General features: G+C 34.7%; 1 protein-coding gene across 2 annotated transcripts in view; it reads right to left on the reverse strand.

Annotated features, from left to right (window-relative positions):
- Positions 1 to 20,219, reverse strand: part of sns (nephrin adhesion molecule sticks and stones) — a 403,489-nt gene that overhangs the window by 39,868 nt on the left and 343,402 nt on the right. For both annotated transcript variants that reach the window (XM_072543325.1, XM_072543324.1), the window contains exons 4-6: positions 6,609 to 6,761; positions 3,213 to 3,416; positions 2,484 to 2,765 (exon numbers count right to left, since the gene is read on the reverse strand). In XM_072543325.1, the coding sequence (XP_072399426.1) occupies positions 2,484 to 2,765; positions 3,213 to 3,416; positions 6,609 to 6,761 (639 nt within the window). The remainder of the gene's footprint in view (positions 1 to 2,483; positions 2,766 to 3,212; positions 3,417 to 6,608; positions 6,762 to 20,219) is intronic.

A 20,219-nucleotide genomic window follows, 5' to 3' on the forward strand; every position in this document is an offset into this window, starting at 1 on the left:
AACGAACAGAGATGAAATATTAAGAATAGTCGAAGAGTTCTACTCAGAGTTATATAGATCAAGAAAACAAGATAACAATACGGAACCTCCAATTACACTAAAAACTGGGGTATTAAACCAAGGGTCAGATTTAATGCCCGATATAACAAAATCAGAAATCAAAGAAGCCCTGAAGAAAATGAAAAATAATCGAACCCCGGGTGAAGATGGAATAGTATCAGAAGCACTAAAAATTGGAGGGGATATATGACTTGAAAAAATTAAACAACTTTTCAATATCTGCCTTCACAGCGCCAATATTCCAACAGACTGGAACAACGCTACTATGATTCTATTACACAAAGCAGGAGACAAAGCAAATTTAGAGAATTACAGACCGATTAGCCTCCTCAGCCATATATATAAGTTGTTTACGCGAATACTAGTTAAGAGAATGGAAAGAAAATTAGAGACTTATTAACTAAGGGAACAGGCAGGAAAAAGTTACGGAACAAATGACCATCTACAAAGTATAAAAACCCTAATAGAGAAAGCAGTGGAATACAATAAACCTCTAGTTCTAATATTTATCGATTTTCACAAAGCCTTTGACACAGTTGAGCTAAGCAAAATATTACAGGCGCTTAAAGAATGCAGGCTAGATTATAGATATACTAAATTATTATACAAAATATACCTGCAGGCAACAACCACTGTCAGATTACATACTAACAGTAATCGCATAAAAATAGAACGGGGGGTTAGACAAGGAGACCCAATGTCACCTAAACTTTTTAATACGGTGCTAGAACATGCTTTTAAGAATTTGGATTGGATGGCAAAGGGAATAAAAATAGATGGAGAATATCTAAACAACTTACGTTTCGCCGATGATATACTTATAATAGCTGAAGATCTAGGTATGGCAAGAGAGATGGTACAGGAACTCGTTGTGGCTACAGAAAGTGTAGGTTTAAATATAAATATCTCGAAAACAAAAATCATGATACTCGTAGATAGATATAAATACCTGGGACATGAAATTATGATTGGCAGGGATAACCAGACTCATGAACTGAAGAGAAGAATCGGCCTTGGGTGGGCAGCATTTGGAAAACTGAGAGAAACTTTTAAAAGTGAGCTGCCCACATGCCTAAAGAGAAAGGTATTTGATCAGTGCGTCCTCCCAGTCTTGACGTACGGAGCAGAAACACTTACCTTAACAAAAGCAGCAGCTACCAAACTGAGAGTCACGCAGAGAAGAATGGAGCGGTCCATGTTAGGAATAACTCTGCGAGACAGAATAACCAACGAAGACATCAGGAGAAGAACCGGAGTGACTGACATCATCGAGAAGATAGCCAGACTAAAATGGAGATGGGGCAGGACACATAGCCAGAATGACAGATGGGCGATGGACAAAGAGGTTATTGGAATGGAGGCCAAGGGAAGACAAGAGAAGCGTCTGTCGACCACCCACAAGATGGACTGACGATTTAAGAAGACTCGATAAAAACTGGATGAGAGCGGCGCAAGATAGACGGGGTTGGAAACATGAGGAAGAGGCCTATGTTCAGTAGTGGACTCTTGAGGCTGGATGATGATGATGATGTTTATATAGTGTGTTGACTACATTTATTTAATAATTAACTGTTAATATCTTTTCTTGTATTTGGTCTCAGAACCAAATTCTCTCTTCGTTTCTAAGGTTCTTAATTTTCCCCTTGTAACCCCAAAAAAATAAGTGGCGCCCTTTTTCTTATATTCTCTTATTTTTGGTAATTTTACCTATCTCCCTTGTTATCTATTTTCCTGTCTTTTCGAATCTATCTTATTTTGTCTTATCTTTATTATTTCTTCCGTTGGATCCATTCCCGGTTCCAAAAGCTAGTTTCGAACCCCCAACTCGCTCTTTACCAACCATCTAGCTGCCGTTCGCAGTGTCTCTATTCTAGCACCATCCAAAAAAGGTTTCCGAGGTTATAAGTAAACATTTTTAGTAACTTTTTTATTTTCTATTTTATAATAAAAAGTAATGGGTTTATATTTATAGACAATTGAATGTGCTACAAATAATGACTTACAGTACACGTCTTATATACAGCAAACCCTTTGCACCACCTTTTCCAAAATGGCGGCCGGGGGACACGAGTGGCGACTCCACAAACTTGAATTAAGCTTATACTCCCCCCTCCGAACATATTAAAAAAAATAAAATTGCGTACTCTAAAAAGTGTACGCTAAGGCCTAAAAAATGTAACATTTCAATGGACTAAAAAGTAATCTTTGATCCTTTAATCATTATCCTAGGTTTGTACCTACAGTCCTGTCTGAAAATGACTGTCCAGATATGGTTGCGGCAACCATCATTATAAAAAATTATTTTCACTGATATGAAATTTGGTAACGCTTTAAATTCTGTAGAAAAAAAAGGCCAAAGTGATGAAGTTGTATTAAAAATTTAATAATATAGACTAAATTATCACAACTATTAAAATACTTACATAAAACCGTCATTTCAACCTCAGCCTTCAAAGGAGCTTTGGACATAATGTTACTGGCTTCACATTTGTACTTCGCTTTGTTGTCACTAGCATCAGCAGTAAACGTGTAAACATTTTCCGACAGTCTTCCCGCAGTTCTGTAGGCCATTCTGATTTGTTCCCCGTTTTTGTACCAGATTAATTGAGCGGCAGGATTTCCACCCCGACATCTACAAACCAGTTCAACGGTTTGACCTCTGCGAATGGTTTCTCCTTCGACATACCCTTCTATGTATGGTATAGCTAAAATTAAATTAAGGAAATAAAAACTAAGCATACACTTTAATTTTAAAGTTTTGTAAATCCTTTAACAATGCATTACAACAATTCATCTATAAAAATGTGGACAGAAATATCGAAACAGATATAAATAGGAAGGAAAGTAGGGAAATATATATATGACTAAATATACGGAACTAGTTTATGTTAAGATACGGTGGTGATATAGATATGTGAATAGAATTGTAGATAGAGAGACCTACATAAATAAAGATAGAGCTAGATAAAGATATATAAGTAGGGATAGAAATTAGAGACTCACTGCTTATAGATCAAAATACAAAATATAATACATTTTTTTATTTCATTGTGATCTTAGTACATCTATTTGCCACGTTTTTTAACATTTATGTTTTTGAAATGATGTCCACATGTCTTAAAAAATGTTTTTATCTATTAAAAGCCACTTACCTGGTGGATAGAGTACGCTGAGTTGGACGGTAGCTCTCATGGGGATATCCTGAGACAATGCTTCATGTCTAGCTTCACAAGTGTACTCTGCAAAATCGTCTTCGGCTGTTGGTTTGAGGGATATTCTCGAATGAGTGTCGTATCTCGTTACTCGCTTGTCTTTCGATTTACCAGGTACTTCTGAAGTGTGGTCTTCTCGGTTTGCTAAAGTATACCAGACATTATAATAAATTTGTAGTAGGTAGTTAATGGTTAGTGTATTGCTGATAATAAGATTTGTATAATAATATTAAATCATAAATATTTATATTTTACAATAAAAATTAGATCAACTATTAATAAAAAAATAAAAAATTAAAAAAAAAATCGTTACAATTTAGATAGTTTATTTCTCAGTTTATCTATTTATATAATGCCTATTCGTAATGTACGCCAAAAGTAAATACAAATTAAACAAGAAATATCGAAATTCATAAACAACAACAAGAGATACAGTTAACAGCTCCTTCCCCTTCCATCGTCGAGTACAGTTCGAAATTAAAAAAAAAAGTTCCGTTAGAGTTAGAGGTAATTGATGAATACTAAATGTGTATAAATGTGTCAAATATAGTGAATATTGAAGACTAAGTTTAAAAAAAGGGGTACATTACTGGGTCTCCCTGCACGTCATAATACTTGAATTGTTTGTCCTATTCATCATCACCCAGCCCTTTGCGTCCACTGCTGGATATAGGCCATCCTTATTTTTGTCCATTGTGCTCTATCTTGAGCACTTTTCATCCAATTTCTTGACATTTTCTTGAGATCGTCAGTCCAACGAGCAGGGAGTCTTCCTCTACTTCTTTTGTCTAACCTTGGCCTCCACTCAAGCAATCTATCTGACCCAGTTCCATTTCAGTGTGGCAATTCGGGAGATTACATCGATAACTCCTGTTCTTCGTCTTAAGTTTTCATTTCTAACTCGGTCACGAAGCGATATACTCAGCATTGACCTTTCCATTTTCCTCTGAGCTATTTGCAGCGTTTTAGAACTTGTAGCTGTCAATGTCAAAGTTTCGGCAACACTCTTCTTCTTAAAGTGCCTATCCGTTCCGGATGTTGGCGATCATCACGGCTATCTTTACTTTGTATATTGCAGCGCGGAACAGTTCAGTGGTAGTCGTGTTATACCACTTTCGTAAATTTTGAAGCCAGGAAATGCGTCTTCTTCCCGGTCCTCTCTTACCATTTACTTTCACTTGGAGAATCAGCTGGAGAAGGCCGTAACGTTCTTGATTTCTCATTACATGTCCTAGATATTCCAGCTTTTTAGTTTTGACGGTCATGAGAATTTCACATTTTTTCCCCATTCTACGCAGGACCTCCACATTAGTAACTCTGTCAACCCAGGATATACGTAAGATGCGCCTATAACACCACATTTCGAAAGCTTCGAGCCGATTCATAGATGCAACAGTCAGTGTCCATGCTTCCATTCCGTAGAGCAGAACTGTGAGTATGTAGCAGTTCAATAGACGGCATTTTGTTTTTAATGATATGTCTCGACTGTTGAAAATGGTTATCATTCTAACGAATGCTGCTTTTGCTTTTATTATTCGCTGTTTAATTTCTGTCGAGTGGTCCCATTGGCTATTTAAATTGGTGCCTAGATATGTATATTGCTCAACTCTTTCGATATTCTGTTGGTTGATTGTAAGTTGAGCGTTTAGTATTGGTTTTTTACTAATTGTCATAAATTTGGTTTTCTTTATGTTAAGAGCTGGTCCGTATCTGTTGCTGACTTCTGTTATGCGATTTGTTAATATCTGTAAGTCATTCAGATTATCGGCAAAAACTATAGTGTCATCTGCATATCTAATGTTATTCAACCATTCACCGTTTATTAGTATTCCTTTTGCACAACCGTTTAAAGCTTCCTTAAATACCCATTCAGAATAAATATCGAACAACAATGGAGACAAAATACAGCCCTGTCGTACTCCACGTTCTATTGCAATTTTATCAGTTAACTGGTCTTCTATTTTGATTTTGGCCGTTTGATTGTAGTAAATGATTCTGATAATTCTAAGATCTTTGTTGTCAATTCCAATTTCTTGCATTAGAGTCAATAATTTGTCATGTTTTACTCTGTAAATGTTCTACGTCTTAAAGAAATTGGTATATCGCTTTTTGTGTGTGTTTTTTGTCCGTGATAATAAAATCTATTTCGTTTTGAGTTTTTCTATTAGGAGAGTGCCATGTCCATTTTCTCTGTGGTTTCTTTTTAAAAAAACTGTTCATTTGAAATAGTTCACGTTGCAGCATGAACCTTAACAGTATTTCTCCACAGTCATTTCTACCATCCAAGCCAAGTTTCCCAAAGCTTGTCCTATTACTTTATGCCTATTACCTTCTTCTTCTTTAGGTTCCTTCTCCTATCGGAGGTTGGAAATCATCATCGCTGAATAATTCTAATGAGCTGCAACCGAACCACTTTCTCAAATTTCTTAGCCAGGATATTTTGCGTCGTCCTGGGTTTATCTTCCCCTTGTATCTTCCCTTGCAAAATTAACCTAAGTAATACGTACTTCTCGCCCCTCATTATATGACCCAGATATTGAATCTTTCTAATTTTAACAGTTTTTACGACTTCACATCCTTTCTTCATTCTTTGTAACACCTTTATATTAGTTTCTTTTTCAGTCCACGATCTTCTGTGGATTCTCCTGTAGCACCACATCTCAAAGGAGTTTAATTTTTTGATTTCAGACTGTTTTATTGTCCACGCTTCCATGCCGCATAGTAAAGTAGAAAAACGTAACAACGTAGCATTCTTGTGCAGATCTCTAGATTAAGGTTACGGTTGCAAAGTAAGTTCTTCAATTTTATGAACGTGTTTCTTGCCATTTCTATTCTAGATCTGATTTCTTTTGTTTGATCTCCATCTTCGGTTAGCCACGTTCCTAAATATTTATATGTTGTTACTCTTTCGATCGTTGTATTATTGATGATCAGGTTATCTACAATTTGTGGTTTTTTTGAGAATATCATTGATTTCGTTTTCTTGAGATTCATTTGCAGTCCGTACCTTTCACATGCATTGTATACATGTTGTATTATGTACTGTAGATCTTCCATGTCACTATCCATGCCTATTACCTACTTAAACATTTAGGTTAAGATTGTATAGACAGATTGTAATAAATGCAGGGATAATAAAAAAATATATATTATAGGTGCAAAACATAAGGATAGTTGTACAAGTATCAACATATTTTCGTCCAAAATATTGTCAAGACATAATTGGACGTTTTTATAAAACTAAAAAACCTTTTACCCATTTCAAACACATTCCACATTCACACAATGAAATGTTTATTTTGAACGGTTTCGTAAATACTTTTACTGTGTACTCACGTATATTAATTTCAACGTTGCCCCTGTACCAAACGATCTTTGCTGCGGGTTTCGCATTTTTAACTCGACATTCCAGAGTGAATTCTTGGTTTTCCTTTATTTCTATTTTAGAATTGTGCGTGTGATCCAATATTTCCACCGAGGAGGGCGGGGCTGAAACAAAAGACACTACTTTAGTATTCATTAAAAAACAACACGACTAAAACAGATGTAGAATAAAAAGAAATTAAAGAAAACACATTTTTAGATAATGAAAAATTAGAAATAGAATTGAAATATTTTACTGTTTCCAGATGCATAAAAAACGCCAGATGTCTTCATAATAATGATAAAAATACATAAATAATAATACGGCGTCACTCAATATTCCTTTTGGTTGTTTTCTCATACAAATTTAAAATACTTAATTATTAAGAATTTCATTCAATTTGAGAACTTTTACAAACTTTACTGCCAATATTAACTTCTTGGTAAGTTTATCAGATTTTGCAATATTTCTGTGTATTAAGGTTATTTTGCTCATCTTTGCAACGACACCACAGTTATGAGTAGAGAGAGGAAAATATATGCAATTATATATCTGAACTTTTTTATTACTACCTGAATATAATAAATATGGGGTTTAAAAAAAATATTTGATTAGCGTAGCAAGTCGTAGATACCTACCTGCTTTTAAGGAGCTAATTATTTTTTTTTAGTTTCTAGCAAATATTTGTTTAAAGTAAACTTTGTATAGTGTTTTAAAGTGGACATATTCAATTTAAATATGTCTACCATTCAAAAAAGTGATTGGATAAAGTGTTTTCCCGAGTTAAAGCTAAGTGGAGAGAAAGTATTTTGTAATGCCTGTTCCAAAATCGTAAATTTAATTCATTTTCACATTTCATTTCTTAAATGAGAAACTTAGAAACATAAGCAACGTGCCCCACAAAAAAATTTTTTTCAGAAAAAAGTATTTTTATTGAAAAAATTCGTTTTTCTAAATATAAAGACGTATATAGAAAAAAGCATCAAAATAAAAAAAATCATCAAATTGTAGACAATTCCGCTTTTGTTCTTTAGCTCCTCGTATAAAAATTTATTTTTTTTTTGGTGATAAAATATTTTTTTCTGCTACAAATTTTCTCTAAGAAATTTCAAATCTTCAACATATAAAAACTGCGATTCATAAGCTGAAGCTAAAAAAGATTACATCAGAACCTGTTCAATAGTCAATTCTCTCTCTTCTGCTTATAGTTACGCGAAAAATACTGTTTTAAATCGTATACAGACGCAAATGTGCTCTATCTCGTTATCTCTGTGTTAGTACCGCGAGGCACGTGTTCGGAAACCGGTACTCGGACAGCATCCCCGTATGAAGAACAACCGCGAGTGAAAACCTGTAGATACCGCGAGTGTGTGTGCAGCAGAAGAATTGGTAAGACTTTGTATAAACTTTCTTCTTCTTTTCATTTCCGGCGATAGCCGCTGCTGTACGTTATATTCATTTGATACCTCATACGTAGTAATCGGGCCAATAGACCGTGAGATACGTTATAGTGCCGTTTTGGCATTGATTTTGTTGCTTGTTTTTCATCTTCATGTATTCGTTACCCCCTCCTCTTTCATTTGACGCCTCATACGTTGCAATCGGACCAATAGACCCGGAGATACGTTATAGTGTCGTTTTGACTATGCCGCCATCTTTGTTTTTTCTCTCTGCGTGTTCCCCGTCCCCTTCCCGTTCGTTTGACACCTCATACGTCGCGATCCGCCGAGCCAACGCCCCCTTTTTCCAACAACTCCTGTTACACTTTAAAAGAATTGACGCTATTTTCAAGTTTGAACGATACGAAAAGAAGAAGAATTCACGCTATCTTCACGTTTGGACGATTTTTCACAAAAGAAGAAGAATTAACGCTATTTTCATGTATCGACGACACCTCGAGTACCCCCGTCCCCCCCCGCACCCCTCGACGGCCCCACTCGCCCCTCCTTCGCCCTACCACCACCACCCCGTAGCCAAAACAGTGTTACCCATAGCTGCGCGAAACCCGTTGCGCGTACGATTCCAACAATACCTCATACGTCGCGATCCGACGAGAGGTCGCGCCTCCACCACGAAATGAGCCAAAAATGACCAGAATGGACCTTAGATTTTCTTATGGAGATTTACATGGGAAAATGACCGATTTTGTTCCCGAACCGGTGCTGCCTAATTTGCTATAATCTGTATAACCCTTTACTACTTATCCTAATTTATTTTGAACCAGCCCTATATACTAGTTCTATACACTGAAATTATATTCATAATTTCACATATGTACACCCTTTTTGTATACTTTTCTTTTGCCAAAATAATTAAGAACTGACAATTTTTTAATATTCTTATCAGATGCGTATATTGTAAAGGTGGGAGAAAATTGGAAAATATTTTATCCGAATATGGTACACGCCACTTGTCTTCTACATGGCATAAGCAGAGTAGCAGAAGTTTTTAGAAGTGAATTTCAATTAGTCAATAAATTAATTTCAAACGTTAAAAAAAGTATTTTGGAAAGCATCTTTAAGTGTGCAAATCCATAAAGAAAAATTACGAAGTGTAAGCTTGCCTCCAGAGCCCGTAATTACAAGATAGAAAAAATGAATAAAAGCAGCAATTTTTTACGTAAATCATATGGATGCCATAAAAGGGATTGTGTTAGATATTCAAAATTAGTCAAGAACTTTTAAGTAACGTACAAATTGCTAAAGAACTTATGTTCATAAAAGGTAATTTTAGTTTTTTACCAGATCTAATAAAGTCATTAAAAAAAAGTAATTTACAATCAAGTGATTCGGTTAATCTTAATAACACTTTTTTTCCTTATTATTAAAAAGTTTCCAGAACTACCGCAAATAGAATTAGAAATAAATTAAAAAGTGTATTAGAAAAAAAATGAAAGCTTCGATTGTATGACGAAAGTTGACGTATTTCTAAAGGCAACTTTTCTGAAAATCTGTGGATCAAAAGATTATTTTAAAACTTTAGACCTGGAAAGTCTTGTTACAGCCAGATTATAAACCTCAGATAAATCATCCAGGATGGTTGTGAGAAGTGAATGGTCACTTGAGCTATTTTCATAAACCTCTCTGCAGTTTATGACACAGTCAATCATCGCAAACCACTTACCAAGGTACACCATCTTACTACTTAAGACATCCACCTAATAGGATGTCGCAGAATACAAGATTCTACGTGTCACTATAAGGTAAGAAGAGTCGTTGGAGGAACCAAAAGACTAGTTTGCCTCAAACATATCCTTATCAAAGGATATATTTATGCGGATGTCATGGCTATATGCAGTCGAGAAAGAACATTTAGTGAGGTGAAAGAGAACCTATTAGAGACCTAAAGAACAGATTTACAGGTACTATGACGCAAACCACGTAATAGAGGGACTGGGAGACAATTCAATATAAAGTGGAATGGATTTAGACTGCAGCACTATAAATACCCAAAATATCTGGCTGTTAAATTAGACGGAACACTCTCATTCAAACAATACTGTCATGAACTGAAAAATAAAGTGACCGCAAGCAATATCATCCTTCGCAAACTGACAGGTTTAAGCTGCGAAGCAGAGCTACAGGTATATCGCTCTTAACGAACACATAAGCCCATCAGCCTCTCTATACAAGTCTTAACCGGATCATGACAGGAGATTCAAATTGTAGAAGTAACGAAGTGAAGTGGAAATATGTCGAGGTTGATCGATGTGATTGTTGAGAGATATAAATTCCTTATCATCTATTAGTCTATACAGATATAAACTATGTGTATACTTATAAAGATTTTTTTGCCTGTGACTACCTGGTCAAGCAAGTTGCATAGTTCTGGTCTAATAAAATATAAACATTTAAATGTATATTTGTTGCAGTTTCGCAACTGTATTATAAACATTGTTGTTAACGAGTTAGTTAAGTTGGTTTTGATTCTCCCCGTATAGTTATCCAAGATTCCGCTTACAAAAACACAGACACTGTTGAACAATTAGACGGTTATTATACAATGTTGCAATGAATTGGGCTGTTCATTCACACGTTGTATTTTAATAATGAAGCATAGAGAAATTACTTCTTTCGTTAAAATTGCAGGTCGCTGATCTGCTTCCATGGGCTGAACAGGATAGTCGTGTCATCAATACTTTTGTGGTTGCTGTATGTCTAAGGAGACATATTTTTCGGTAGCGGGTACTTTCATTCGATTGGGGCAAATACCAACTTACACAATTTGTTACCAAAATTATTTGCTGCTTCTTCTTCTTCTAGTGCCGTCTCCACTAATGAAGGTTGGCTATAAACATTGCAAATTCGTTTCTATTTTCTGCTGTTCTTAAGAGCGTCTGTGTGTTTAACCCAGTCCAGTCGCCAATGTTTTTCAGCCAAGATATTTGTCATCTGCCACGACCCATTTTTCCTTCGATTTTACCCTTCATAATCAGCTGCAACAGCTCGTTTTTATCATTTCTAAGTATGTGCCCCAAATATGCTGTCTTTCGCCTTTTAATAGTTCAAAAGTTCTCTGTTTCTTCCCATTCTGTGCAACACCATTTCGTTCGTAATATAATCGGTCCAGGGTATCTTCAAAATTCTCCTAAAAAGCCACATCTCAAAAGCTTCCAATTTTCTCATTAAGTCAACATTAACAGTCCAGGCTTCGACACCATAAAGAAGAATAGAGTCGATATAACATTTTACCATCCAATATCGGATTTGCAGATTGAGTCTTTGGTTACTTAGAAATTTCCTCGTTTTCAAAAAGGCTGCTCTTGATTGCTCTATTCTTGTTACATTTGCTGCTATATTTGCAAATACCGTTTACTGGTATATGCATTTTGTTTATGTTATATTAAAATACGTTTATTTGCTGCAAATTCATGGTTTTCTGTGTTGAATTCTATTGAATCTTGTGCCGAAAATTGAGACATTTTGACCTTTAGTTGGGACATTTAACTTTAACTTTTATCAGAACATTTTACGTTTATTTTTGTACACACACACATATATATATATATATATATATATATATATATATATATATATATATATATATATTAGCATTCTCCTGATTTCTTTTGTAGACAAGCGGTTTTTGTTTGATATAGATACCCAAAGTTCGTATCATAATATTTAGTTTTCAAAAACAGCTGGGTTATAAATAAGTACTGTTATTTTTGTATCTTAATCACGCAAAATTTTAATTTGTAAATATTAAGGATTTATATAGTCTTCTCTATGTATAAATAATTTGTTTTTGATTTTACCTTTTAAATAGAGTTTCATAAACATAGTCCTCTTGCTTTTTTTTCTATGGTAATATACATGTCCAAAGCGAAAGGAAGACATCAGCGAATTCTAGATTGGACATATACAGTCTCCTCCCTTTCTGATGGCCTTAATTGTTATATAGAGGTCATAGTATGTACAGAAAGCAACAATATTAACACATATACATTTTTGTATCGATTTTAATCTCTTTGTAAAATTTTAATTTTTATTTCTACAATTCTAATTTGTTTTTGGTTATGAAGTCTGTATTCTGGAGACGGAAGTGAATGAGTTATGGTACATATTAATGACTGAATAAAATTTTAACTACTTTCAGATTCTGCCAATTATTTTAATTATATATGTTTAATGCTTTTATATTTTATACATACGCAGTAGAATAAATTACTTTTTATATCAATAAAAGATATAAGCCTGTGCAGTACAAATACTAGTAAATATATATGTCTACTCTTAGTCTAAAACTTCATTTATGTAACATAAAACTGCAATATAACTTAGATTTCTTTAGCTATAGTGGAAACATCTTAATTTTTTCATATATGTAAGAGTCTTTACAAGTTTCTTTCATCCCTTCACCATTATCTCTACTTATTTTTGGGTTCTATTGATGAATATTCGTTTATAGAAGATTTGTACTAGGGTATAAAATATTCGTGGATATATAAATGTACATAATCAACCGTTTTCAGGTGTATAGCACTTCCCCATTTCCCCGTGGGAATATTTATGTTATAGCAGGTGTTCCGTTATGTTTTCGGTTTTAGTCCCTTTCCTCTAAATAAATATTCTTTTAACCTGTTGATCGCGGTAGAGGATACTAATTCCGTTTACGTCTGCTGAAGTAATTTAGTACGGAAATAAAATGGACTATAAACAACTACTTTCCTCGTCTGAAAGGGTTGTGTATGATTAAAAGTAAATATTTATGATAATATTGGGTGTTATCTATGTAGATTTAAGGAGAGTAACGACTTTATCTTTATTTAAAGTTGGAATGGACAAAATTATCAAAATTAAATGAACAAAAGCCGGAATGAACTTCAAATGAATTAATTTAATGCTTTGACATGCGGAATATGTTGTCCTACTTTGACGGCATTAAGAAAAACATTACAATATCTACATTAAATTATGCTATCTAGATTAGAGTATCTACATTAAATTATGCCATCTAAGATTTATTAATTAAAAAAACATCAAGATTTAATTCAAAATTAAGCAATATATTTGAAAACGGCTAATATTCATCGTCTGGTAGTAGCGTTAAATAACACCAAAAAACCATATTAAATATGAAAAAATATGCGATTGGAAGATAGACTAAATATCAAGTTGGTGTCGGTGTTTTTGGTTTTGAGTTTTCTTTATCACTCGATTTTTATCACTTTTATTTTTTTCTTGATACGTTCGCGACGAGGGTAGTTTTATGTATCCATCCATAAAAGTATAACATTTTTTTAAATTTCTTTCGCTATATTTGTTTATTTTAATGTAAATAAATGTTATTCCTATATCAACATATTGTGTTTTTTAAGTTTTGGGTGTTTTTGTGTATGACCCACCGGTGGGTCACAACGTCCCTGAGTTAAAATTTTTCCTCACAGTAGTTGTGACACACGGGCGGGTCACGGAATTATAGGTACGTATGCGCTAAATACATAAGATTATTTTATTTCAGATAAATCGTTAAATAGCAGATCCGAGTAGCAAACCTGTGAGAATGAGTTCCAGATCACGTAGAATAATGGCTCTTGGCCAGAAGAAAGCACATCAACAAATTGTTCAAGAAGCAGCATCCCTGGAAGATCTAAGTTCGCCTGCAGCATCTCCAGAAAATCACAGTCCGACTGCTGCATCTCTGGAAAATTTAAGTCCGTCTCCAGCATCCCCGAGAAATCTTAGCCCACCTGCAATATCCACAGACAATTTAAGTCCAACAAAATTCACGTCCCTCTACTTCTGAACTACAAGGAAGATTTCAACATCTATCATCCTCAGAATCCGACCCGTTTGAGGATTCTGAAGAGTCCTATAGGCCTTCATATGATTAGGATGTGAAGAAAAATGCTCTGTCTGATAACAGTTCTAACGATTACTCTTGACAACAGTTTGGCAAGTGATGCGGGCATACAAGCAGTAAATCCTGTCAAATGGGGACCATTTACAAACGTATCTCTAAATTTTCAGTTCTTCGGGCAAACCGGTTTGAAAGTTAACAATTTAGACTTATCTCAACCTTACGCTATCTACAAACAGTTTATTACTAATCCAATCATTGACACCATAGTAGAAGAAACTAATAGATACGCATATCAGATCATTCAATCGAAACCACTACGACCACGGTCTCTGTTGAAAACTTGGGCAGATACTCACATAGCAGAAATGAAAAAATTTCTAGCTATCTTGCTAATAATGGGAATTAATCTTCTTCTTCTTCTTCAGATGCAAATCCACTAATGGATGTTAGCGATCACATTTTCCATTAATTCTCTATTTCTTGCAATATGTATCAGAGATTGTATGTCGTTAATCCCTGTTCATTGCCTTATGTTTCGGAGCCAGGACATTTTCTTGCGTCCCATTCCTCTCTTGCCTTCAATTTTACTCTCAATTATAAGTTGGAGGAACTGGTATTTTTCATTTCGCATGATGTGACCTAGATACGCCGTTTTCCTTTTCTTGATGGTTTCCAAAAGTTGGCGTTCTTGGTTTATTCTTTTAAGGACATCTATATTTGTGATTTTTGCTGTCCATGGTATTTTTAGGATACGGCGATAGAGCCACATTTCGAAAGCTTCTAATCTGTTTATATCCCTCGTTTTGAGTGTCCAGCCCTCTACGCCATATAGCAGCACTGACCATACATAGCAGTTAGTAAACCTTAGTCTCAGTTGGAGATCGAACTCTGAACAAGTCAGTACCTTCTTGAATTTTACGAAAGCTTGTCGAGCTTGCTCAATGCGACATTTTACTTCATTGTCCGATGCCCAGTCTTCAAAAAGCCTCGATCCCAGGTATTTAAATTTACTCACTCTTTCAATGGACTTAGTATTCAGTGTTATGGTGGAGTTTTCAAGTGCATCCAAGTTTCTGGAGATGATCATAAATTTGGTTTTTCTGGTATTAATCTCTAATCCCATACGCTTACTGTATTCTCCGATTATAGTGACAAGTTGTTGAAGATCGACTATGTTGTCACAAATTAAGACACCATTATCAGCATATCGTATGTTGTTGATCAATACTCCATTCACTTTGATTCCCATCTTTGCATCCTCCAAAGACTCTTGAAATATGGCTTCCGAATAAATGTTAAATAAAAAAGGGGAAAGCACACATCCCTGTCGAACGCCCTTTCTTATATGTATGGGTTTGGATATAGAATTGTCTATTTTTAACTGTGCCGTTTGATGCCAGTACAAGTTTTCAATGCATCTTATGTCTTTTTGGTCTTTGTCAACTTTCTTGAGGATCTGCATTAACTTGTGGTGTTGGACACGATCAAACGCTTTTTGGTAATCTAAAAAGCATAGGAACACAGGGGGATTAATCAGCTACCAAAAATGCGCATCTATTGGTCAAATGATGAAATGTACGCTAATAAGCGAATAAAAGAAATTACGAATCGCAACAGATTCGACCAGTTATTGAAATGTTTGTATTTTTGTAATAATAACGATCGACTAGCTGGCCAAGACAGACTCTCGAAAATAAAAGATGTTGTAAATATTATTTTTCAACAGTTTAAGGAGACACTTGTTCCCGATCAGAAAGTCGTGATTGATGAGAGCATGGTATATGGTGGCAGGTATATGTATGGAGGCAGGTTGGTGTTCCGTCAATACTTACCAGCAAAAACACACAAGTACGGAGTGAAACTCTATAAAATATGTACGACTGAAGGTTATACGTACGATTTGCATATTTATGCAGGAAAAATGATGCCACTATAGCAACGAACACGCAGGGGCATACATATAATATATGCATGGAGTTAATGCAGGATCTTAAACATTCGGGAAGAATTTTGTTTATAGATAACTTCTATACAAGTGTCAAACTATGCGAGGACCTCTTAACCGAAGGAACATATGTCTGTGGCACTTTACGGAGTAATAGGAAGGGAAATCCTAAAGATGTATGCGCTAAAAAGCTGAAAACGGAACATATTTACGGCGAGCAGAACGAAAATGAGGTTCGTGTCTTGAAATGGGTAGATAAGCGGCAAGTACTAATGATAAGTACTGTACCACATCACACTGATCAACAGATTCCTAGTGGACGTAAAAACCGACAAGGTGAAGAAGTACTAAAACCTCCCGCTATCATTGATTGCAATCAGCCCAAAAAAGGAGTTGACATTTCATATCAGATGTCTTCATCGATACAGAAGAAAATTCCACTGAAGAAATAAGAGTAGTACTTAAAGATGAGAAAGGTAGGAAAGTGGCATCGGCAAAAGCAAGTAAGATACTTAATTTTGCGAAGACTGCAATGGGCAGCCGGCATTATGTATCCATTTATGTTGATACCATGCTCGTTCAGATCTGCCTTCTTAGAAGTATGTTCTTAAAGCGTCGTGAATCGCTTTGGAGAGAATGTGTCTCCTTGCCGTACCCCTCGCTGTACACAGAATTTATTTGTTTCTTGTTTAGATAGTCTTACGCTAGCTGTGGCATTTTGGTAGATATATTTGATTATGTCAATGCTTTTAACATTTTCTGATGTCTTATGGTATCGAATGCTTTCTCGTCGTCGGCAAATATCAATCCCAATGATTTGATGTATTCTGCAGACTTCTCTATCAGGTTCTTCATCACTAGTAAGTGGTCGTTAGTGCTGTATCCCGATCTAAATGCAGCTTGTTCTCTAGACTGATAGAAGACTACTTTAGCGTCCAGTCTTTTTTTGATAATTTTTGTGAAAAGTTTATATATGTGTGAAAGAAAACTGATAATAAGCTTAGCGCAATATCAAGAAGTTTAAAATCCAACGAACTCACATATATAATGGTCCATTTTAATGCCAAAGTTGCTTAAGGACGTAGATCAGATCTTTTTCTTCCTCTTTTCCGCTTGACTTGATAAGTCCTCGTAGACACTTTGTCTCAGGACCAGCAACCTCATGTAGAGTCTTACGATGCCATGTCATCAATTCCACTTGTAACGATTGTAATTCCACGATCGATTAACACCATAACATATACGATCGAATAATGTAACCTAAATTTATCAACCATTTTGTATCAACCTTGGTCAAAATTTTTAATTTCACGTTTTCTTTAATTAAAGTGGTTATATACTTTTAGGACACACTGATGATGGAATATAGATTCCGAAAACGTTTTATGATGTAGCCCGATTGGGTTTTAATTTAATTATATACCTTTTATAAAGGATTTTAAATAAAGTTTTATGCAAAAAATTTAGCGACTCTCCAAAAGTGACTTATTTGTTACGAAAGTTGTACAACAGATTAAAATATTATTATTCTGTTGTCGTCCTAGCCTTAAATAGAAGGAAGACAGAAAAAATTAATTGGAGTTATTGTAGATGAAATTAATTGGGTCCTCGTCACATAGTGACGGGCAAAATAACTAGTATTTAAATAATTGCCTTTATATTTTACATTATGTCGTTCACACAGATTTTACTATCGGGTTTGAGGATTTTTTGACTATGGAAATATCATAAAATTTCATATTAGGGGTCGATGGGAACCAAAAATATCGGTAACTACTCTACAATGTTTGCAAAACACTGATAGCATCGTGTTATCAAAAAATAAATCATAAAATAATAAATGATAAAATCATGTAGTATAATTTATATTGTCCCTAACTAGCTGAAACCAAATATCCAAAATACTTATTACATATACTGCACTATTTGTCCATCACGATATAAGCTGTAACTAGACCAGCCAGCCATCTCTATATTGCGTCCTTCTTGACCAAAAAGGCTCTGCAACGTATTAAATGTGACAGTACAGAACGTGAGATGATTTTCTGAGAACCTGGGTCGTTAAAACTAAAATGTTCGGTGGTGGCATTTAATAGCTTCATATGTTGGAAATAGAGGAAACAGTTTTTAGTTTATTATATCTCGTCAGCTCTTTTTAAAATCACAGTTCGTTTAGTTTTGATCGTAGAATAAAGAGGTTTTAGTCTGAATTCTTTGAAAGGGTGATTCTAATGACAAAAAAAATATGTTACTAGATTTTTAACATAGATATTTTCTTGGATGGGATTAAACTGCATTTAATTGTAATGGAAATTACGTTTTTGTAAGTTTCGACTTCAAATTCGAGAATCGTTTTCAAAAATCTCTGAGATAAAAATATAAACATGATGTTTTGTTTTTTAACATGATGTTTATAATTGACGGTAAAGGAGAATAAAATTTGACAGTTGACCTCGGTCTTACAGGAATTAGACATGTTTACCTTTTTGAAGCTGAAAATTCTGAGAGGTATTTATACACGCAAGGGTTCATGTATAGTTGCGGTAAAACATACTGTAGAATTCTTTAAATAGGGTCAAATTTAATCCCATCTTATCTCTTTTAAAACCCGATCGAATGCCTATGCGAAGCGTTTTAGTTGTAAAGCAGTTTCTTTTAGTAAAGTGTAGAGTGTTGTTTGTTGAAATTTATTATTTTAAATAGTGACGTGGCATCCGTGGGACAATGTTGTTGAAAATATTAAATACGATAACAACACTGATTTTGTAGAAGATTTTGTACCTTGCACTGGTACTTGCAAAACCAGTGCAAGCCAATGTGAATGTAATTCCTAAAAAAGAGTACCCGTAATAAAGATTAGAATAGATTTCAATGCTGAAACACAGAAAGTTTTTTTTATTATTTACAAAAATCTACATAAAAACTTTTACTTTCAACTGTGTACAAGATAGTTAAACATAAACCCTATCATGGCAAGAAGCGGCATGACTACAAATTTTTAAATCCTACAGATGCTTCAGTTATAAAACTATTCAAAACCACAATATTTGATTGTTACAGAAGCAATGAAATAACTTCAATAGAAGTAATAAGACAGACATTGGAAACAACCAGTCGGAACATGAACTGCTATGATAAAACTCTTCAAAATTTGATGAAAGAGAAAATGAGCTACCACAAGAGTATGGAAGCTAATATTGTTGAAGATTGGTTTGAAAACTCAATGGCCCCAAACTTGGAACCAAATAGTGTAGTAGTGCTTAAGAAGGCTTCCTTTTATTCTCAACAGCTCACTAAGATCAAACACCAAACAAATCTTAAAAGAAAGCTGAATTTAAAAGCTTTTTAATGAAAAATGATTTATATTTCAAAGATTTTTATACAAAAAAGCAACTTATTGAAGTTGTACACACAAAGTAATTTAACAAATTACACGACGCCCTGGAGAGAATTGCCGAAAAGCATCGATACACTATTTTGAGACTCCCTCCCTGTTTTTATGATTTTGATTATGCAGCTAATTTGGGAAGAAGTAAAACAAACATAAGGCAAATGGCTGGACAACACACTCCGTAAACCCTTTGATTACATTGCCAGAACAGCGCTGAATTCCTCCCTATTTTTGTGATCTCTCCTTGTGATATTAAAGATCTCTCTAACATGTATCATAAGTTATTAAATTGAGTTGTTTTTTAAATGCACCATTGGTAGATACTTAAGATACGACCCTGAAATACTCGTATTTTTAAGTACCTGCTATATCTATTTAGGGTCAGATAACACTTTTGTACTCCATTGTAAACTCTCAAAAAAGCGCAGACATAAATATAAAGTTTATTATGTAATGTTTATATAATTAAATTGCTTGAAAATGGCAAATAGCCGAAACGTTTAAGCAATAATTATGTGTTACGATAGTATCGGTTTTTATGTAGACACTGATAGATTGCTTTCCGAAAAATGATTTACCATTTGTTACTGTTATCTGTCAGTTCAGTCACGTACTGTCATAGTATTTACGAAGTTTACGATTTTTTTATGAAATATTTGCATTCACTCTAATGGAACCTATACAGTTAATTGCCAATTTCGAATTACCACCCAAAGAGACGATCGGTTTTGATGACCGTAAGTTTGCGGAATAAAAGAGCCTCTGCAGTTTTATTACCAAATCAACTTCAAGAGGTGCGAAATGTTAATGTTATTGAATGAACCGTTAGTAGAAGGCTTTGAGCTGCTAGCTTTTGCAGAAAGATGGCTACTTGCCCACCATTACAACGCCGGCATCACAAAGCAATATTAAATTTGGCCCAGACTCACCTCCATCGGAATA

This window comes from Diabrotica undecimpunctata, chromosome 9 (assembly GCF_040954645.1).
Source record: "Diabrotica undecimpunctata isolate CICGRU chromosome 9, icDiaUnde3, whole genome shotgun sequence".
NCBI classification, from domain to species: Eukaryota; Metazoa; Arthropoda; class Insecta; order Coleoptera; family Chrysomelidae; genus Diabrotica; species Diabrotica undecimpunctata.